Source organism: Malania oleifera, chromosome 1, assembly GCF_029873635.1.
Source record: "Malania oleifera isolate guangnan ecotype guangnan chromosome 1, ASM2987363v1, whole genome shotgun sequence".
Taxonomy (NCBI): Eukaryota; Viridiplantae; Streptophyta; class Magnoliopsida; order Santalales; family Ximeniaceae; genus Malania; species Malania oleifera.
In genome coordinates this window covers 134,849,033-134,872,295 of record NC_080417.1, presented here as the reverse complement: position 1 = coordinate 134,872,295, position 23,263 = coordinate 134,849,033, and the positions used below count along the sequence as shown (strand labels likewise).

Below are 23,263 nucleotides of genomic sequence, written 5' to 3'. Positions count from 1 at the left end.
TTTTCAATAAAGAAGTATTTTCTAATTTAAAAAAAAAAAAAAACTCATGCCACGATGTGAAGTGCAAGCCAGACAGCTCAGTCTCGTGCTGATTTTTGGTTTTTTCAACTAGGGTTACTAGTTACAACTGAACTATTGAACTAATGAGAGTTCCTCTAAAGAGAATAACAGTACATAAAGCAAACCCAACAGTGATTTTGAATGGAGAGGGATTTAAAAGAAAAATAACATAAAATTGTTTCCAGCATTAGCTATCACTCCTGAGCGGCTGGATGACCAGATAACAAAATGTCAAGGGTAGGTGGCAAAGGCGGCGGCGGCAGCAGCAGCAGAACCAGCTTTTGTTTCCTTCCAAAGCAGATACGAGGCAGCCAACGGTCGCTCAGAATATGTGAACAATGTCATAAGCAAAGCTTTTCACGTCAAAGAGAACTTGCAAAGCATAAAAGTGATAACGAGCATTAAGGGAAAGTAAATATTTCAGTTCTTCCAAGCAGTTATTGCTTGGAAAGCTTTGGAGCAATTCAGTCATACCCACATGTGCCCAAATTGTACAGCATTATGTCCCAACTTTAATATAAAGGTCGTGAAGAAATAAGGGACAGTCAACTTAATGTAGGCCATCTGTTAAGATCTTGATTTTTATTAAAACTGGATGAAAATTCCAATGAAAGTAAGTCTAATCAGATGGTCTGCACTGTTAAAACTTAAATATTAGACCCCATGCTTAGCGAAATTGGACTCCAGGGCTCTGGCCAAAGTTGCACACGCACCTAACCTCCCATGTCAGACAAATCTATGGCTTCCTAACGTCAACACACAAGTTTTACACAATAAAAATTTAATTATATGGTTCCTATACCAAGATTAAAGTTATTTTCGTTGGAAAGGATACGTCCAGAACAGCACGAATGACTGCAAAAGCACAATGACGACATCAGTAAAAATATTAGGCGAAGCAAAATCAAGCACTCAATAAATGCTGTTCGAGTAAGGATTTCAATGTAATTATGATTTGGAACAAAATATTTTGTAGCAATTGCTGATACAAGAAAATGACTCATGTTGGGCAGTCTATTATCAGAACAGGGAAAGCAACAAAAAAATATTAAACCACTTTATATTGATGAATTATCCTTCATTTTTTGGGATTGGATACAAAAGCAATCCAGTTGCAGAAACCAGAAGAAATTTTCTAAAACTAGTTTTTTCAAACCACATCATAGCATAAGAGAATCTCTGCATCAGATATCCTTAAATGAGGTTGTGAAAAAAATAATAATAATAATAATAATCTTCAATAGATGGGATTTTATTTAAGTGCTTAAGATAATATGAACCCAAGCCTACTAAGAATTTATTTGTACCCAAGCTAATAAGAATATACGTGATACAATGTAACAGACAAGGCCCACAACTCAAAATCAACAAAATTGGAATTTTTGAAAATTTTGGGCAAACATCTAATTCTTCTATTTTCTAAGATTTTATATTTTCGTAGCATATTTATAATAGTAGATTCTATGGCTTTATTTATTAGGAAAGAAGTATTCTAGATTATTTAAGTCTACTGATTTTCATTTACTTGTCCAAACTCCTAAGCATATTGTCTTTAAATTCCTGTACTATGTAATGGATGGGTGCTTTGGTTGACTTAAATTGAATTGTTAAGGATTTTCTCATTTATATCTTTATTTCTTTTATTGAATTATAACGGATTTTCTCAGTTATCCCTCTAATTATAACCGATTTTCTCAGTTATCCATCTATCTCTTCTCATAATGTCTTTCTCCCCTATCTTTCTCCTTCTCTGTCAGGCATCAATTGGTATCTTCATTGCAGCAACCATCAAACCACAGCCACTGCCTACCACATCCCAATCACCGCTCATCTCCCAATATTCTCCCGCAGCCAAAACCCTAACTTCATCATTTACGCTGGATCTGCAGCCCCGATCCACAACACTCAAACTCTAATCCTTCTTCTCCAACTCACTGCCCTGCCAACCGGAAGCCAAACCCTAACCCTCATTCCTGAATATACTTAAAACTCAGCTATTGAGACTGAAACCCTTGACGCTGAAAAAATCATCCAGGTATCCATAAGCTCTCCATTTTTGGAGAACATAAAATTCCATCACTGATTCACCGCACCCCCTGCAGTTGGAGAACAAGACCTTAGCAAGCAATCTGCCATCCAAATGAACTACAGCCTACCACGAATGTCCACTATTGGAGCCCTTTTTATCTCCCTACCTACAGAAACCTTGATGTAAAACCCTAAACCCTCTTTCCCTTAAGCCGGCTTAACACTGTTTAAACCATTTTTTACCAAAGTAATATAACATCATTCCATGACTAAACCCACCACAAACATCTATGATCCCGCTAGGTAAGTCCTAACTGTGTTTCATCAATAGCCTAATATGCCGAAGCAAGTTCACAACACTCCATTTATTTCCCCAGCCCTCAATCAGAACCCACAAGTCAACCTAAGACCCACTTCAACTCCTTCATATCCTTATTCAAGTCAAATTCTTAAAGGGCAAAAAAAAAAGTATTGCTGAAGCCCCACAAGCTATGAGAAATGAAACCCTAAAGAGCAGCTTCTTAAGGTTGGGAATTGCCTCCACACTCCCCTCCATCTTCAGTTGATGATCCGATGCTCCTGTTAAGTCAATTTGAAGACTATAGCAATTCTCACATAAACCACCTAAGAAATGTACTTTCGCCCTCTCTTCAAGCATTAGTCAATGACAACCTTCTGGGGACTTGGACCCAGATGCTGAGGCTGCTGCTGCTGGTTGCACTAGTGAAATGAGAATTCCATCTCCAAATACTCCTTATCCCAACTCCAAAATGAAAAGGTATGTGAATGGATTGTATCAATTTCTTGAGGAAATCCATGACAGATATAGTCATCCATACAGCAAGATGATCTCCATTCTTGAAATAAGGCCAAGATTGAGGTCTCTTGTTATAAGGAATGTGATGCATTAATCCTTGATGTGGAGTATTTCCTAGCATCCATCACAGAATATCATTCAGAGCAGGTCTTTTCTGCCATGAACAAAATCATCAATTTTTAGGAAATTGATGGCATATTAAAAAAAAAAATTTATGCACTGTTCTCTCCTGAGTGAAGCCATAAAATTGCCCAAAATTTTGGTGAATACTCAATGCATGTCCTCCAAAAGGTAGTGTCATATCTAGCCAGGTATCCTATGAAGACTTCAAGGAGCAAAAAGATAGTTATATTAACGAAGATTCAGTAGAGATTTTGAAGATCAAATGTTACTTTAAGTTTTTCAAGGAGGTCCCATATGTCCTGGAAAGTGTTTCAGCTCAACTCAGTCTTCAAAATTTCAACCTCTTTTGCAGACTTTGAAAAGGAAAGCGGCTACTTTCCTGCCTTCTCTTGACAGGCCCCTTGAGATCAGGTTTTCACAAAAAAGAGGATGATACAGTGGGGCAGACAAGGCCCACAATTCAAATTCAACACATTTGGAACTTCTGAAAATTTTGAGCAATCTGGCAAAAATTCTTATTTTCCAGTTTTTTTTTTTTTTTTTTTTGGCACTCGTAGCAATTGTATAACTGTATTTTATTAGGTCATAAGCTAGTAAATTCTAGGATTTATTTAGGTTATATTTGGTTCGTGGAATGTCTCTATCCCTAGGAATTGAATAGTGATAATAGTTTGATTCACGGAATAGCTATTACTTAGAATCAGATTGGATATAGTGAAAATTTTGGGAATAGAGGTAATAGTTATTCCTTGTATATTCCTTAATATTTCATCCAACATGCAATAAGAAGGAATAAACACTCCTGTAGTTCAATTTAGGAATAGCTATTCCTTGTCATTCCTTATTATGGATTCATAAAAAGCTTCACATTGTTATTTGCCAAATGGTAACAATATTTTTTTATATAACTAAAGCTAATTGTAACTAATCTGTCATAATTAATCTATTCCTAGCAATAGGCATTCCGCAAACCAAACATAAACCTAAGGGTATGATAGCTTATAAAAGAAAGTCTTATCATAAAACATATTATAACATAACAACTTTTATGAAAGGAATGGACAAGGAATAACTACAACAAAAACAACAAAACCAAGCCTTAAGTTCCACTAGGTGGGGTCAGCTATATGAATCATTTTCCTCCAATTTATGCAATCATGGACAAGGAATAACTATTTCCAAATTTTATCATGAGAATGTCCATTTTCTATCCAATTCCATGAGCTATTGCTCGGCTTAAAACCACTTTTATTCAGTCATTTTGTGTGTGTGTCTGTTTTAGGGACGCAGGGGGGAGGGTGGTTGCATGAGTATTTTTTTTCTCAATTATTATATCCTTATCTTTTCTTTACAACACCTTTCTTCATTCTGCTATTAAGAATAGATGTTCCAGGAACCAAAATTAATCTTATAGGAAATAAGTATGCTAGCAGTATTGTATTGCACTGTTTTGTAGCTTTTGATCTAATATATTCAATCTTACTTTTTTTCCAAAAACAAAAAAATGCTGGTAACATTAAGTTTCCTAATTTTTATTTGCTTGTTTCTCAAGCATATTAGCCTTTAAATTCCCGTGCTATGTAATGGGTTACGAGCTTTTGGTTGAATTGAATTGTACTGGGGAGGGTTTTCTCCTTTAGCTCTTTATTTTTTTTAATTTTTTCTCCCCAATTTTGTTCCCTTTCCTGCTGGCATCAAAATGCTTCAAGTCACTGCTGGGAGTCGGCCTAATTTTCGTAGATAAGTTCAAGAACTGCTGTCATTGACTTGGTGGCTGTTGCGAGAAACTTCGTTTAAAACCAAATATCGTTCATAAATTCAATTGTTAATAGAAGGATTTTGTGGAGCCTTACCAGATGAATGAAGCTCTGCATGCCACAGCCAATGATAATAATAACATTCAGCAAGATAAGAGGAACCAAAGAAAGAAAGACCTACTGAAAAGAACTTGACTTCTAGAAGTAAAGGTACAAATTTAATATGCTATGAATCAGGCAAAACTTCCAGACTAGGTAAATAATACATGTGTATGCTTGAGATGGTAAAGCAGCATAAATAAAAAATAAAATAAAATAAACACAAATAATACCGAAGCATAGAGAAGCATACCATGAGTCCGCTCAAAAAGCCATCAAGTATAATCCGATTCCAGCAATCAAAATATGAATCAATGGAAAACCTTGCCTTGGCTGTTAATCCCACTGAAGTGATTGCCATGATTAAGAAATAAAAAACAAACCCAGTCAAGCCTGTAAATCCTAAAATTCCAGCCATGACTCCACCGATAATGGACAAAAAAGTTCGACTGCGCAAACAAATAAAGGTAAGGTTTTAGCATCATCAAACAATTTAAGAAAAAAAAAATTGGAATTCTGAATATATGAGGATAAAACACAACAAAAAAAGTTGTGGAATAGAGTTTTATCCAAATAACACCCCCCTCCCCCCCCAAAAACAAAAAAAAGAAGAATCCTATGAAAACCTTAAAGTTCCTAAAATGGAGCCATCTCCTAAATCTCCTTACTGTTGCCTTACATGTTACACAGTCAAATAGCAAGAGAAATTTCACAAATTAATCGTCAGAATTCGTAGTTTGTAATGGTGCTAGCCACTGTCTTTTAAGGAGACAATAGCTTTCCATTTTCCAGAAAGTTTGACAATGACAAGGATGCTACAATATCAACAAACTCAAGTAGCAACCACGTGCACGTGGACCATTTCAAAGAAAATTTTATTTCAAGCAATAGGCAAGCAACAGCAAATCGTCCCTGAGTAGCACATGCCTCATACATCTTCTAAGCTTGCTTCTAATCAAATAGGAGGATATTCACAAAGTATAATGCTCTTTAAGATAGATGATGATAGGTCTCAAGAGTAGTAGGAACTTTCCTTGGAAGGTGATTCGGAAAAGCAAAGCCTCAACCAAGGTGCCTTTTCACATGGGAAGCAATTTGGTAGAGCATCTTGACTCTGGAAAACCAAACAAAGGAGGGAAGATACTGGTGAATAAATTTTTTTTCTTCTGTTCAAGAATGATGGGAAGTCATTTTCCTCTTCATTGTCCATTTGTTAGAGGTCGATGCAAATTGCCTTATGCAAGGATGGAATTTGCTGTGTTCCAACTCCCAATACTGAAGCATGAATGCTGTATTTTTCAATAGCAAAAGGAATTTAAAAGAAAAGAGAAGCAAGAATTACTATCAGAGGATGACAAAGCAGTCCCCAAATATAAAAATAGAAGAAGAAAAAGGAACAATAAATAAATAAACCTATCACATCTAAATCAAAAACCCCCTAAGAAAAAGGAACAATAAATAAATAAACCTATCACATCTAAATCAAAAACCCCCTTTTTGAACACCCTTCCACCATAATTAATCAAACATTTTAACCCGGCTAGATCATAGATAACCTTTTTTCATCTTACTCCTACCACCATCTGCCCTTAGTTCCTGCCTGAAGCAAACAATGACAATCCCATCTTATCCATCTATTGTTGACACTAATATCCTTCTCCAAAAAAATCCTTCTCAGGAATGGGTTAAAAACCATTTCCTTTTGTCTAAGAAACTTGTTATTCTATACCCACCCAATTATCCACAAAAACAGGAAAGCCTTCCAACCCATCCAAAGGAGTCATTAGTCATTAAAGAAACATCACCCACAACATCTATGGAATCTGAATCATGCCCATACTGCTCACAGATTTAATAAATAAACAACCATGGCATTCAAACTCACAGTCCAAATCGCTTTTCTCCTCAGACAAAGCACCCAATTCTTGTTTTTTCATTGATAGACCACCCTCACTAACAGCTTCCTTGATCCAGCCCTCAAATATGTTGGGTTCTCCATACAGAATTTAAATTACCAATAGAGAGAAGATTAAACTTGATAATCAAGAGATTAATAGCACTGATAGATTTAGATATCTTGGATCTATTATGCAAGCTAAAGGGGAAATTGAAGAAGATGTAGTACATAGAATTAAAACTGGCTGGGTAAAATAGAGTGTGTCAAGTGTGTTATGTGATCGTAAAATACCCTTAATATTAAAAGTAAAGTTTTACAAGACGGCTATAAGGTCAGCTATGCCTTATGGTTCAGAATGTTGGGCAACGAAGAAACATGTACAAAAAATAAAAGTTGCTGAAATACAATTGTTAACGTGGATGAGTGGTTTAACATTAAAAGATGAAGTAAGAAATGAACATATACGTAATAATTTAGGCATAGCACCGGTTGAAAACAAGATAAGGAAGGAGCAGCTTAGATGGTTTGGGCATTTGAAACGCGAGCCTAGTAGAGCACTTGTAAGGAGGAGTGAGTTAGCTATTGTGTCTAGCATGAAAAAGGGTAGGAGTAGGCCTAAAATAACTTGGAATGAGGTAATGAGGAAGGATTTAATAGCCCTTAATCTAATAGAGGAAAACGTTCTTGATCGGGTGAATTGCGGAAAAGAATTCATGTAGCCGACCCCACCTAGTGGAACTTGTGGATTGTTGTTGTTGTTGTTGCTAGGTTAAGTTATTTTCCCTTCAAAACTTTGTGAATGCAAAATCCACCGGCTGATTATAAGGTTTACTAGACCCAGCCAACAAGTCTTGCTCTCCAATACTCTGAGGCTTGTTTCCTTCAGTGCCACTAACATCCGTAGTCTGCTCAATGTTAAAAGAGTATCACCAACAATTGTTGTCACTAAAAAAAAAAAGATTAAAAATAAATAAATTCTATTAAAGAGAAGAGAAAATACAATAACGAATCATTCCTTAAAATTTTTCTGTTTAGCACTTCATTCATATGAAACTCAGATTGAACACCTTTTGCTATAAACCTAAGTTACAACTCCTTGACCTTTCAAAAGGCCAGAGTCAGAGATCTCCTTACTAGCAAGATTACCACACAACAGAGAGAAATCAAAATCCTTCTTATTGACAAGATTACTTTTCATGGGAAAGAAAACCTTTGCCTAGGTTAAGGATGAATCGAAGACACATGCCTTCTCCTGTTCCAAATGCACTAAAAATCTGGTAGCAGAATCATTTCAAGTATTTGCATCCTTCAGTTATACCAACAATTGACGGACTGGGTCAATTAAGCACCTGACTTAATTGCAAATTAGAACTAGCCAAAATCTGGTCCATATCCCGGGGGGGGGGGGGGGGGAAAGAATACTGGACCCGCACCAAAATACATTTGCTGCCAGCTCAGAACCACACAACTCACCTTCTTCCATCACTGCAACACCAAGAAACCCAAGCCACTAACCCCCTTCTCCACTGCCTGCTTTTCACACTAAGCCAACAATAGGCCACAATAATTGAAGCACCAGCTGCCACTTTTTGAGGATGATGTCCAATTGGCTCCCTTCACCACATTCCAACCAATTCCATTCTTCACAATCCAACCTCCCATCTTGTTGTTTGTTGCATAGGAACCCTAGTCTCCTCATAGTCCACAAGTGACTGCAACGCCTTAATGAAACCTATCCATTGAAAGCCCTTTGAATCCCCAACAACAAAAATAGAATGGCCTTTCCCTTTTAGGCTCCACCCCAACCCAAAAAATCTACCATTCCTCATCAACAGATGAATCACTCAACAACAAACTTACCAAAATTCTTTCAATAAGTTAATTGTTCCAAATAGACGATCACCAAGAATCAGCAAGCTGCCAGTGTTGAAACACTAATCTACCAATTCACTTGAAGATCTCACTCTGACCAAAAACATAATCCCCTCCTCCGACCTTCTTCAATGTCAGAAGAGAAAAGACTTGCCTCTGGTCTAGACTGATTTTTGATGGAGATCATCCAGCATAATGAACAGAAAACAGCACCAAGAGAGAGAGAGAGAGAGAGAGAGAGAGAGAGAGAGAGAGAGAGAGAGAGAGAGAATTTCAAGAGAGGATTGCACACATATAGAGTTCCTGGAAAATTCTATTGTGTAGTTGAAGCATGAACTCTTTGCATAGCAGGTCTTCGGGAAAAAATCAAAGGAGAATACTTAGTCCCCAATCCCTCTCAGTATTCTGGATCTTGTACTGAGAAAGCAGAGCTTTTGAAGGGATAGGTTTCTTTGCAAGTTTTTAAGGAGGGATGGTTTTAAATTTTTAATTTACTATTATTTTTAAGATAAGAAGAGAGCGCATGTTAAAAAATAAAGTAATGACAGTACATCAGAGGACAAGAAATCCTCCACCAGGGAAAAAAAAGGGAAAAAAAAACTATGCAACAAAAAACAAATAAAAACACACTAAAGCAGCTAGGCTTTCCAATTACATTGCAAATCAATAAGCCATACTCTGAAAAATTTTGTTATGTAATTAAAGCATGAATTCTTTGCATAGCAAGTTTTTTTGGGAGAAAGTCAAAGGATAAAATTTAGTCCACAATCCCTCAGTCTTTTTGGACCTTGTACTGAGAAAGCAAAGCTTTTGAAGAGGTAGGTTCCTATGCAAGTTTTAAGAGGGATGGTTTTAAATTTTTAATTTATTATTATTTTTAAGATCAGAAGAGGGGTGTAAGTTAGAAAGTGAAGTAATGACAGTACATCAGAGGATAAGGAATCCTCCATCTGGGATAACAAAAATCTACATAACAGAAAACGAATAAAAACACATTAAAGCAGCTAGGTTCTCCAATTACATTGCAAATCAATGAGCCGTACCACCAGGAACACTTCAATCATAAAAATCAAAAACAGCCACCCCCCACTCACACCCCCCACCCCAAAAAAAAAAACAAAACACTACTCCACACCATCTGTGGATCCATCTTCCTCCTAGAAAATTCTAGAATTATGCTATAACCAAACTCCACATAATGGAAAAACAGCAACCACCAAACTGATTCTGTTTCCTTCGAAGAACCAAAGCTTTTGGAGGGCATTTGGTTTGCAGGATCAAAAATATTCCCATGGAAAGACATTCCCAGGAATCTCATTCCCTTTAAAGAAATGGGATGCCTGCCTTATAGGAATTTTTTTTTTTTTGGTTCACGCTATGAAATTCCCAGGAGTGTACACAACATTCCTATGTCAATGTTTGGTTCAATACTGGAATTTTGAGAAGATGGCCATTATACCTCTGATATGTATATAAACAATATATGAAGAATAATTATACTTTTCAGCATAAAAACCTACTAAGAATATGTATCAATTAATCCATGTCTTAAAATTGTCAACGATAATAAATTAACGCTGCATTTGGAAGCATGGATTTCAAGCCTTAGATTTGGATTTGGGTGTATTTGGACAAAACTCAATACAATTTTGTATTACATTTTATCCAAATCCAAGGCCTCTCCCAAACATAGGGTAAAAATTCAACACTTCAATCATCCAATTAAAATAATTGAGGGCAATATGGTCTATAAATATCAATCATTGTATTATATTATTATAACACAATAATAGTATTATGATCGAAGTCTAACCGGCCAAAAATGTAAGGACAATATGGTCCCAAAAGAGGATTCCTGAGTGAACATGATTCCCATGACACTTACTCATGGGAGAGAATGGGAATGGGATGCCCATGTTTTGTGGCAATCTAATGCTACGATGCTCACCAGGTACGATTCCAGTACCCAAACAAACTCAGGAATGAGATGTTGGGCTTTGTGGAGCCTAGTTGTGTTTGATCCGGATGATGACCCAACCCGAAATAATGTGGCATGGTTTTTTAATGGGAGATTTTTTCTGAGGCTTAGTCCCAAGGAAAAAATTTTTGGCCCGTTTTGTGGCCCATTGTGAATCCTGTGCGCAGGATATAGAAACCGTTGTTTTGGTGATTAGGGTTTTTTTTATGCAGTTTTTGAGAGAGAGAAAAAACTGTACTGCCGCACGTTATATTTTTTCTCTGATAATAGTGAAATTCCTGCAACTCTGTGGACATGGGCAAATTGCGAACCACATAAATACTCTCTTGTGCGTGCGATTATTTTCTTTTTTCTTTGGCGTGTGTTTTTCTCTATTTTGTTTCTCACAAGTTTTTTTTTTTTTTTTTTTTTTGGAATTTTGTGATAATTTCCCTACATAAGATGCCATGGGCATCACATTCCCAAAATGTTGAAACACCGTGAACCAAAGGCCCTTATAAAATTTGGAAGCAAAGAACTTTCCAACGTCACCAAGCAAAACCCAAGACTCCCCAACCATAGCAGATAGCCTACATCAGAAGCCCCACTAGAAAGAACAATGTAGAAATAAGCAAGCACTCATTTCACCACCACAATAACAAATGTAACAAGGGCTTTAAGAGGTTTTCTAACCTGGATCCAGTCATTAGTATTAATCTTCAGCCCACATAAAAGCATTGATTTAGATGGAGTTTCGGCCATTTACATCACGGTTAGTTGATTGAAAAAATGATTTGCAAGAAATTCACCCAACCATCCAAACCCAAAACTCTAAGATCAGTACGAGAAGGCAGAGTAAAGGCATCTAACAAACCCAAAAGGCTAAAGCAATTCCCTAGCTTCCTCTCACCCTTATTCCTCCTAAAACACAAATACCACAAGGCAATAGTAACCAAAAAAATAAAAAAAGTTAGTAGCTGGAGCATCACGCTGATTTGAGAGACAATAAAGGCAAGGAAACATAGAGCAAGAAGGAGCTGCCCCAATCCAAAAATCCTCCGAAACAGCAGTTTCTCCCTATAATCTTCACCAAACTTAACCCAAGAAGAGGTAAAAAATGCAAAATCTAGGAAATGAAATTCCAGGGGTTCCATGACAGCATTAATCCTAATTCAGGCATCCCAACCATTTGATCGGATTCATAATTAACTGCAAATTACATTATGCCATAAAGATCCAGGTTCCACAGGAGAACACTGTAGCCAGTTACCCAATTGAGGCAATGTTCTTATACTGACCACAAAAGGACTTCCATCAATTTTTTTCCATTTTCTAGCAACATTAACTGGGACTCTAAACAGAGGAAAAAAGAAAAGAGGGATAGGAAATAAAAAAAAACTCCAGTCAAAGGAATATGCCCACCTAAAGGTTTTTTTAAAAGGGGAAAAAAAAAAGCCCTTCCAAGCATCCAATCTTCTAGCTACCTTTTCCACTACTGGAATCCAAAATGACATATTCCTAGGGTAACCATGAATAACACATCCTACCAAGCTAAAAACCTACAAACCAAGCTTTCTCTAAATTAATTCCTGCTAAACCACTTAGAAAAATTTTCTTTCCCTTTTTTTGAATGAGAACCACATTTAGAAAGATTAACATTTGAAACCAAAACCTTTTCAAAATATAAAATAAAATAAGCTTGCGAATGAATCAACACATGACAAGAAGGACCTAACATGTCAAACAGGAAACAAATAGCATCACTGGAGAACTATAAGTGAGAAACTATCACGTTGTTCAAACCCCAACCAAGACCCTCCACCAATCCCCATTCCACCCCATGACTAATGAACCAACTAAGAACATCTACCATGAAGATGTCCAAAAGCATATATAACAGACCACCTTCACAAATCACCCTCAGAACACCAAACCATGACATGACTTGAGGAAAAAAAATAAAAAGGAAAAAATAAAAAGGCTAAAGATTAACAACCCCATTTTAATCTCCTCCACCCGAGGACCAAAAACTTTCCTCCCACCCAATGCAAAAAAGTCCAACTCATTTATCTTATGCTTTCTCAAAACCAATTTAAAGACAACTTCATTGGCTACCAACAACATATCCAAAATTTGACAACCCCCTATATAATCAGTCTAACTTAAGATGGAAACATCAAAAACCTCAATCTATTTGCCACCTTAGCAAGAATCTTACACACACTTGTCACCAGACTAAAAGGCCAAAAATCCCTCACTTTATAGATTTATCCTTTTTAAGCACCAAGGTGATGAAGGTAGAATTATACCCCTCCCCACAATCCCATTATCAAAAGACTATCGGGGAAAAAAAAAAAAAAGCAGAAGATTCTCCTTGAATTATAACCCAACTAGTCTGGAAAAAAAAACCCTTTTTTATAGAAAAAGAAATTCATTAAGAGAAAGAAGAGAAAATTACAAAAGGGTGGAGGATAAGTAATGCTCATAAAAACAAAAAGCAAAAACAGAAAACTAGAAGAAATTACATAAGAGCCCCTTCCAATCCTGCTGGATGTCTACTAACAATATTCCTTGAAAAAAACCAAAAGAATGAGGCCAAAAGAAAGCCATAAAAATAACTCTATCCCAAATAACAGGTAAGGGATTTGTTTTGTATTGAAAAATCCTTGTGTTCCTTTCAATCCACACTGTCCAAAACCGCACAAAAACCACACATCTCCAAAGGACTATTTATTCCTTTCTTACTCCTCCCAAAACCCGTGCATTGTGGCATCAAAAAAGCATCAGCACTCCACAGCATCACCAAATTTTCCTCAAAAACTAAGATTAACCCAAAGCTGCTTAGCCACACAACAATGAAGAAGCAAGTGATCACTAGTTTCATTTGCCACCAGACACATCACACAAATATTGAGACACATCTGACATCACACTAATATTGGGACTGATAGCCTTGAAAGGCCTTCTCACCTACAAGGCTACAACAAATAATTGGTATTAAGCCCGTTAAGAGTCACACTCCATATAAAAGTCCTAATCTTCAGAGGAAACCCTGTTTTAGGTACAAAAGACTCCAACACTCTCAACAAAATGGTTAAATAATCAATCTCTCTCATTGAGATTCCTTTAAAAAAAAACCCCAAGAGATACGCTCATAGACCCCCTCAAAAGATTAGAAAGCATTAATCGGTGCATTATGCATGGCAGACAGTCTAAAAAGGTGTGGGACCAAAGACTCCAACAAAACCTCACCAACCCAAACATCCTCCCAAAACCGAACAAGATTCACCTTCCCAACACGAAAATGGGTAAGAAGGTAAAAGCAGTGAGCAACCAGGAAATAAACTTCCAAGGGCTTGCATGAGAATCATTGCAACTCCCTTTAGTATCCAAACCATTCTGAGGCAATCCATACTTGCTTTTAATAACCACTAGTAATGTGCCCATGCTATGCGTCAAGTCCATTTAAAATTCAACCTATTACATATCGAGTCCCACAAATAAAATTCGTCCACAGCTTTTTTCCCTGCTTTCTAAGTGCATCAAATGTTCATCAACCAAGCTACTCCAGTATGCATCGTGCACCTGCCATGTGTCAATAGTGCGTCTAACCACCAAAAGATGCCAAGTGTCACAGACAAATAAATATAAAAACTGTGTTGTCCCAAATATAGACAAGCCACATGAGTTGCCCTCAAACCCAATTAATATTACATGCCAGTCCCAATATACATGCACCTCAAATCAACTTTAAGACAGTGATAGATTATATAATTTTGATTAAAAGGAAACATCTTTATTTTATAAATATCTGTTAACTAAAAATTAATAATTAATAAATTTATGTGCACGCATTGTACCATGGTGGCGGTGATACATGGACAATGGCTAGCATGGCATGACATATCATTGGTTAAAATATATATATATAGAGCAATAGTAGAAGTAGATGGGTGCATATTGAGTAGTAACTGAGTGTATGAAGGACAAGTGACTGGGCAGTTGTGAAAGATGTTACCTGTTAAGAATGCTACTGCTTGCGAGCCACATTAGATGCCATTAGGATGGCAATATCATTTTTTTTTTTTTTCCAAACTAGTTAAAAAAAAAAAAAGAATAAAAGAACCTCCAATGCAAGAGAGAATGGGCAGAATGAGAATATTAGGAGAAAGAAAGAGAAAACTGGTTTAAGTCATAGGTGTGAACAGCAGCTTATGTCAAATCCACTCAGACCCACCTCTATCATCTCCACAGGACCCATCAGGATCCAAAATGCCACGTGTCAATGCCAAATGTCAGCCTCAAATGCATCCAACTTTAATATATTTATAGACGTACCATAAGGAACTAACCTCCAAAAGGAACCTCCACAACAAGAAGGTAGATGTTTTTAGACACCAAATTCCCTAGGCCCCCCTTCAAACTTAGGTTTTCTAACCTTCTCCCAACCGACAAGACTATCTCTCCCATCTTCTCTTATAGCTCATCACAAGAAACATCTCATAATCCTCTCCAAGGCAGGAGCCACCCCCACCAGAGTTCTAAAAAGTGAAATAAAATAAATGGGGATCTTAGAAAAAAAACAGCACTAATGAGAGTAATTGCAACCATTCAAAGATAAATATGCTCGCTTCCAAATTCCAACTTTCCAGCCTGCTCCCCATTTTCTCCACCACCGGATTCCAAGAAGTAGATGAGTTGGGATCACCACCTAAAGGAAGACCCAAAAAAGTAAATAGCCACTCTAGAGTAATACAACTAGCTAAATTACAGAAAACTTCAAGGTCACTTCTTCCGATCACACAACCCCACTTTTAGATATGTTGATCTTCAACATCAAATTTTCTCAAAAAACACAGGTAAAAACATTTCGGAATTTCATAACATTGTCCTCAAGAAAGAGAAGGGAATCGCCAGCAAATTGAAGATGGGAAACCACAACTTCTTTCATACCCACCTTAAGGCCCTAAATCACATCAAGGCTTTGAGCATGTCTCAACATACCATCAACACATCAACAACTAGAGTGAAAAGAAAAGGGAATAAGGGATCCCCTTGTATCAATGCCTATAAAACATTAAACCACTCCATGTATTGACCATTCACAATGGCAGACATTGTCATCGATTAAGCACTCTCTAATCCATCTCCTCCAAACCTCTCCAAACCCCTTACTAGCCATCACATGATCCAAAGAATCCCCATTCACCATGTCATAGGCTTTTCCAAAATCCAGCTTAAATAGAAACTCCTCCTTCCCCTCCTCTTCGGGTCCTCTTACCACTTCATTAGCAACTAGAACTGGAACCAAAATCTGTCCATCCTTGATAAAAGTGTTCCAAGGTAATTGTACTCCCTAACACCCCTCTAAGAGTCTAAGCCTCTTAGACAAAACCTTGACCAGGATTTCATAAAGGCTAGTAATCAAGTTGATCAACCTAAAATCTCTCACTTTCTTGGATCACTTTTTCTTAGGAACAGAGCAATGAAGGTAGAATTAACGCTCTTCCCCACCATCCCATTTCGATGAAACATTGAAACTTGTGAAAGAAATTACATAAATCCTCCCAAATCACCTCCCGGATATATTGAAAGAAACTCATAGTAAAACCATTGGAGCCTTATCACTTTCCATCTCAAACATGGTCCCCCTCACTTTTCCAAGTCAAAAAGTCTTTCCAACCAAAGAGTGAGGTCCGCCCAACAGGGCCCCAATCAAAGCACTATAATTTTTTTTTTTTTAATAAAAAAAAGATCTATATTAGATAGAAAGAAGGGAAGATACAATGAGCTGGGGCAAGGAGTCCATCAAATAAAACAAAAACAAAAAAACACCATAGAAAAAAGGAAAAAACACAAAATAAAAGCATAAAACTAGACAATATTAACGAAGGAAGCCCCTTTTCAACCCCTTCCCACTAAGCTCTTTATTAACTAATTCCCTTTGACCCTTCAACTTTTGGCTTATGCCACCATCCATGCGCATTTCATTTCCTCCAACATCAGTTAATTTTAAAGTCCATTTTATCCAAAAGATTTTGAGTTCCTAACTCCTTCTTGGGAACCTCCCCCACGGGTGTAGGCAAAATTCGATCCCTTCCCTATGAATTGTTAACCAGCCCATCATTATAAAAAATAGAAACTTCATCCAAACCTTCCAACGAGGATGAATGAACATATCGTAAATCCCCTATTTCTTCACAATTATCTAAAAGATATCCATATTCTTCTCGGATATCATCCAATAACAACCCCCCACAACAATCAAATTCACAAGTATCATCATATTATAAATCTGAGAAGTCCCCTCATTTCTTTCTTAACTTTTCTTTACTTGCCCTATTACCAAACCCAACCTCCTTAGCATGAGAATCTTCCACCATGCTAAGCTCTCCTTTAGAATCCCTCCTTAATAGATTTGCCACTAACTCACCATATTTTTCTCTCTTATCTTCAAAGGCCTTCCTCATCTTAGCACCCATACAAAGCCGCCTTCCAACAAGCATAATGTTGACCTTATAGGTCACGCCCGATTTTGCTTATGACAAATACTCATTGTATCTAAAGAGTGTTTGATGTTTTGTGCAGGAACTAAGATTGTTAAGATCAAGATGGGCACAAAGCGAGTAAAACCTGAAGACCAATTTATATTCAGTGTTGTAATATATTTCATTTGTGAAAATTGGTCTGTAATAGTAAATAAGTCTTTGGTTTGTAATAAGCTCACATACATCACATGCATGATAATACGTAAGCTCAAACAAACTGTAAATGAAAAATGACCTTAGAAAGACCTTAGGGTTTTCCCTTCAGTCCACCGACACCGGACTTTTTCAATGTATTCAAAATTGGACCCCAAGTGACCTTAGGACACTCACCTTTGCACTTGCATGTATTAGGCACTTGAATACGGTTTGTATGTTTCGAAACGAGACTGAAATGCATACTTGGTGTACTTTCGATCGACCGGCCAAGGCAGTTCATTTTGCTCTGGTCAACCGAAACAGGCCTGGGTCAACAGTTGACCAAGATCCTGGTCAACCGAACCAATGTAGTTCAAAACTCCTGGTCGATCGAAACCCCCTGAGCTCAAAGTTTGACCATCTGGTCGACCGAGCCACTTTTATACTCCAACAACCTGGTCGACCAAGGGACCTCGAGAAAAATCCCAACGGTCTAGTCGACCAAACGTGCAAGTTCAAATTGGCCCGGCCTGCTGAAGCTCAGAGAATTAGGAAATCGCCCACTTTCGATCGACTGAACACTCAGTTCAAAAATACCCTGGTCGACCGAACCATATAAGTCCTGGTCGACCGAAACCTTTCTAGTCGATCGGACCTCTTGGGTTATCCTGATTTTTTTTACCGCAATTAATACTTTTAAATAGGGTTAAAATATTTTAAATGTCATTAAACTTCCCTAATAATACCCAATAGGTCCCTAACGGTCATATCTCTTCCCATGTCTATATATATGAGATCATTTGTGAAAAATTAGAGGGGATTTAGCTACTTTGATTAGGAGAAATTCTCTAAAATTTCCAAATCTTATAACACTCATACCTAAGCCCCAACCACTCATACTTACCTTCTCTTATTGCTCAAACTCTCTGTAAGTTGATTGAGTGCTTAATTAGAAAGGTTTGCTCTCCCATTCTGAGTAAGATTGATTTGATTTTTAAGAGAGCTAAACCTAAGTATTCTTAGGGGACTTTGTTAATAAGTCTCTCCTAAGAAGACTTCTATTTGATCTTCTGAGGTTGTATATTCATTGCAAATATCTTGAGAAGATCGTATAGTATTTTGGTTGCAAAATCTTTTCATAATCACTTTCAAATATCTATTGTGCTTTATATTGAAAAATATATTTGAAGAGATATTTGTTCATGAGATAATGATCTTTGTTGCAATATTCATTCACTCATATATTATTTGCTGAATACAAAGATTACACATCTTTTGCAAACCAAGCATATACATCATTTGATATTTACATGCTTGAGACATCCTGCTGATTGAAATACTTGAAACTTGACATCTTTGTGTGAACGTACTAGCTGAATATCTTGTGATACAAAGATTGCTTGATTGATACTCTCACGCACTCATTACACTGATAGTAAATACACATATCTGAGAGTTGAGATATTGGACCACATTGAGCTTACATATTATATCATTTGTGGTGTATGTAATTTCGCGTATTTGGGTACATATCTGCTTTACACGAAAGCACAATCACTGTACCATTTGATTATAATACACATCTGTTGTATTTCCAGGCACGGGCCTGAAGAGGAAGACTAGCCCTGGAATAGTCCCGGATTGGCTTAGAACCGGTTAGGAAAGTTAGGTGCGTCATCCTGTTAAGGCGTGTAGGTTGGGGTCAGTCCCACTAATTAACCTGGTTAAGGTTGAGGTCAGCCCTGTGCTAATTGACCTGATTGTAATCGGTGCCGCTCTACCCTTAAGTGCGTTATTAGTAGAATCCTCGGGCTTGCGAGCTAAAGGCAGGGACGTAGGCACAGTTGGCCGAACCCCGATAACATATCGTGTGTTTGTTTATATTTTCCGCACTTTATATTTACCGCACATGTATGTTATTATGTGAATGATGCGCTTGACTTAAATCTCCGTATATTATATTTATCAGCGTATTTAGAACTGCATAGAAAGACCCTAGGTTATAATATTTTGCTAACATCTAGTTCAACTTAGGAGAAAAGTTTAAAATTCCAATTCACCCCCCCTATTAGGAATACACCAATTCTAACACATAAGCCTTGTTTCCCTCAAATTAGTTATTAATAAGACCGAAACCATCAGTCTTCCCCCACAAGGCATATTTTGTTTTTCTTGTTTTTCTTTTCCATGCCACCTTTTAATCCCTGTTCAAAACTTGTCACATTTAATCTTGCGATATTGATTAAATCTAATCCGTTAAAATTTTGAGCTTGTTCCAAAAACTTGTTCAATTCTAATCATAACTTGGGGAGAAATAGACTGGGAATAGATTCTACTATCAAAGGGACTAGGGTCCTCTTGTGTTTTAGAATTAGTATTTTGGGCTTGTGCTTTTTTGGTTTCCAACAAAGAAGTACCCAGATCACTCTTACACTTGCACAAACCATAAGCTTGACTACCACCATGGCCCATCTGCATAAAGCCCAAGGGCTGAGCTCCCTTTCACTCCACATTAAAATCATCAGACTTTCGTAAACATTGGGTTTGTTCAAATAAGTGGCTTAATTGGTTCAAAAAAGACAAACCTCCTTTTTCAATTATTTGGGCTAGGTCTAAAATATGCCCCCCCTCCCCCCCCCGGCCCACTCCTCTTCACAATCTCCTCCCAAATGCAACCCTAGTTGCATTTGAGAGAAGTGTAACTCCCACTAGAACTCTAGCTTCTCTCACGTTCTGGTTAGTTGATTCTAGTCGATTTGTAAGAAAAATGACTTCGAACTCCCATGATCCTTCAAATGCATCACACCTCCACACCAACAACATCATTTTTCTCTAACCATCATGCCCAAATTCCTAGAAACTATAACTTCATCTTTTTCGCCTTCTAGCACCACCTAACTCCACAACCTAGGATTTGAAGAATCGTTTGCAACCACACCACCAAAGTCCTTCTAAAATTCCTTAGCAATTTCGCAAAATCGTTCGCAAAGTTTCTCCATACATTGCCCTTTGCACTGCCAGGAATGAACATTGCAAATGTCCTTCCTTTCCACCCCAACCCTAACTCTGAAACCTTTCCCACTTTATTCCATCTAATTGACATTCAATATTGCGTGAACCCTTATGAATGCTCCAATAACCCCTTTCCATTCGGCTGAGAGCCAACAACCCATCAACAAACTAGAATGTTGCCTCCTTGGACAACCTAACCCATCTATTCCAAGAAACATTATTTTCAACCGCAAGCAAAGAAGAAATCTCCCCGTTCTTGTCTAATGCAGATCAAAGGATTCTCCTTTGATCTAGATTGAACAATTCCCCATAACCTATAGCGTAAGGCTCCAAAACTCCGTATGCATAAGCGAGAGAGAGAGAGAGAGAGATTTTTGTTGGAAGGGAGTACAGCATAAGGGTTCATAACTACGTCCAAATGCAATTTGAGAATATGTGATTGGATCATAAGTCTTTTCTCTATTTGTTGAGGGATACTAGGAATGAGAAGGTTTCAGAGGCCTCTATAATCAATCTGTGTTCACGGCCCTCAGTATAATAACTCCTATAAAAGTCAGTTTTCTCCTCCCCAATACTTATGGAGTCATGCACAACATCTCCTAAATTTATCTCCAATTATTTAATAAAGTTTTTCCTCCTCCCCTTAGACACCATATGGAACAACTTGACATTGCAATCCCCCTCCTTCACCCACTTAAACCTAAACTTTTGTCCCCAACAAAGACCTTCCCAAGAAAGGACTAAATCCAAGTCATTACTAAGATGACCCCTTCTAATCCTATCCTCGTTATTGACCAAACCACACTCCTCCCATCCATCCAAGCACTCAAATTCATCAAGAATCACATTATTTTTCTCTTTTAAATCACCCAAAACATCTCTATTCCACACTTTCAATTTTCTTTTTCACTAACTTCATTTTGTTAATAAATTTAAACCCCACACACCACTGAACACTATCCTCTCTCCACCAAGTCTTAATGGACTCCCAAAAGGAAGGATGCATCAACCACATGTTTTCAAATCTATACAAGCTGAGTTCCCATTTGATGGGATTAGCATCCAACATCATCAGACAACTCCAAAGTCAGTTTGACAAGGAACTTTAACGACATAGGGAAGTAATATTCCCAATCATTAGTAAACAGGAAACAATCAATCTGGGAAGAAGAGTTCTTACCTCCTGAATCCACCCAAGTACGATGGCCATTCTTAGATTATCCCTACATTTGCAATCCTAGATGAAAGAGTCAAATAATCCCATATTACTGGTCACCCTAGAGCCCCCTAGCTTATCACTAGCAACGAGAATGACAATAAAATCCCCACCAACCACCCACTGTGGGCTACAAAGGCAAAAGAGACTAGCCAAATCCTCCAAAAAAAGAAGAAGAAGAAGCTCACAAGACAAATACAACAGAAACCACCATTCCTCGAAGCCCCATCCCACCCCTCCCCCCCCCCCCTCCACCCACAGTGCTCCAATGGAAGGACTAAACACCCAATATCTAAGTCTCAGCTCCCAAAAACTTCTTTTCAAGAAACTATCCACCATTTCTACCTTAGACTCTTTAAGGAATAAAATATCCAGAAAAACTCTACAAATTAAATCTCCTCCTACAGCTCCTGAAGAAGGACATTGGTATAGAGATCAAGTTTTTCTGTCTTTTTTTTTTTTTTTTAAGGAATGGAGATATAGAAACTTATGTCACCACTCCAAAGGGCAGCCTAAGAGATATGTGCTAAAAACACAATAAGATTTAAATTTCCACTTGTGTCCTCCCTTCGTCTCTGAAAATCCTAGAAAGTAATTGTTTTGTCCACAAAAAATGCAATGGTGGAGCGTGGTTCCTTTTGTGTGTGTTTTGGGGGGGGGGGGGGGAGATGGGTGAGGGACTGCCAAGAGAGCGATTGGTAAAGAAACAATTGTATTTCCAATTCACATTTCTCTGATAATAGTGCAAAATGTAAATCTTCAGAAGTTAAGGACATTGATATCTATGCATTTGCATCCATCAGACAAAGCATGGGGTCAATTGAAATAACACCATCATGAAAAAGAGGTCGAAACAAACCTGTAATAAATAATTTTCATGTTATTTTGAAAATTCTCAGCATTGAAAGTTGGAAAACCATTTGCGGAATCACTTGATTTTTTCTCTGGTGCTCTTGAATCATCACGCCCCGCCATATCTCCTGCTTTATACTGTTTGAGAATAAATTTTTGACAGAGAGAGAATAAACCAATGAACCTTGCACATATTTAGCATAAAACAGTATTGGATTCTGAATTTTTCATATATGACACGACACTGGAGTAAGCAGCAGAAGCCAATGCCGCATCTAACCTAGCAAATTAACAACTAGATTGAATCGAAGGAAAAAGATGGTAAACCCGTAAACAGAAAGACAAAGCGGGAGAGGTCAATCAATTTCAATAATTCAGAGAGAGAGAGAGTAACCTTGCGGAGAAGACGACCGGCGAGCTGCTGCAGACGTGAGGACCTAGTGCGAATGGCGAAGGAACTGGAGATGGAGTTTAGCAGAGTTTTTTCCGGATTTATCCTTTTTTTTTTTTTTAATATATTAAATAATCCCTGAAAATAATTCCCAAAATAAAACATAATCTCGCTACTTCAAGTAGCGAGATTTGTCACGTGTCATTTTGATAATTATTTTTTAAAAAAAATATTATTCAATATATATATATATATTTTTTTTTTTTAAATTATAAATTATGGATATAAATTATTCTGCGTAATAAATTTTTCTAGGTAATAAATCGGAAAATAAATTATTTCAGTATTTTTTTTTAAAATGATAAATCGGGCAATAAATCTTCTGCATAATAAATTCTTCTACGTAATAAAATAAATTTTAATTCTTTCTCTTATTATTTTTGGAACAATAAATTTTTGAAGAAAAAAAAATTCATATTTAATTATATCTATTTTTTTC

General features: G+C 37.2%; 1 protein-coding gene across 10 annotated transcripts; it reads right to left on the bottom strand.

Moving 5' to 3' along the window:
- Nucleotides 1-22,897, bottom strand: LOC131151849 (uncharacterized). 10 transcript variants are annotated; one of them, XM_058103409.1, is made up of 5 exons: nucleotides 22,768-22,897; nucleotides 22,381-22,511; nucleotides 5,138-5,333; nucleotides 896-915; nucleotides 1-413 (listed from the first exon to the last, which is right to left on the bottom strand). In XM_058103409.1, the coding sequence occupies exons 2-5, from the start codon at nucleotides 22,494-22,496 to the stop codon at nucleotides 383-385; spliced, it is 363 nt and encodes a 120-aa protein (XP_057959392.1). In that variant the 5' UTR covers nucleotides 22,497-22,511; nucleotides 22,768-22,897; the 3' UTR covers nucleotides 1-382. The 10 variants fall into 10 exon arrangements, with proteins under 10 accessions (XP_057959392.1, XP_057959476.1, XP_057959316.1 ...); XM_058103493.1 differs by having other exon boundaries at nucleotides 22,381-22,501; nucleotides 22,768-22,863; XM_058103333.1 differs by having other exon boundaries at nucleotides 22,381-22,653; nucleotides 22,768-22,834.
- Between the last annotated feature and the right edge of the window lie 366 nt (nucleotides 22,898-23,263).

Bases quoted from the DNA above. Each gene is read 5' to 3' on its own strand.
- LOC131151849 (XM_058103409.1), bottom strand. From the start codon at position 22,496: ATGGCGGGGCGTGATGATTCAAGAGCACCAGAGAAAAAATCAAGTGAT. The intron at 916-5,137 runs GTATGCTTCTCT...GTGCTTTTGCAG, and splicing joins GCTTTTTGAGCGGACTCATG to TCATTCGTGCTGTTCTGGAC. The intron at 414-895 runs GTATCCTTTCCA...TGACGTGAAAAG, and splicing joins TCATTCGTGCTGTTCTGGAC to CTTTGCTTATGACATTGTTC.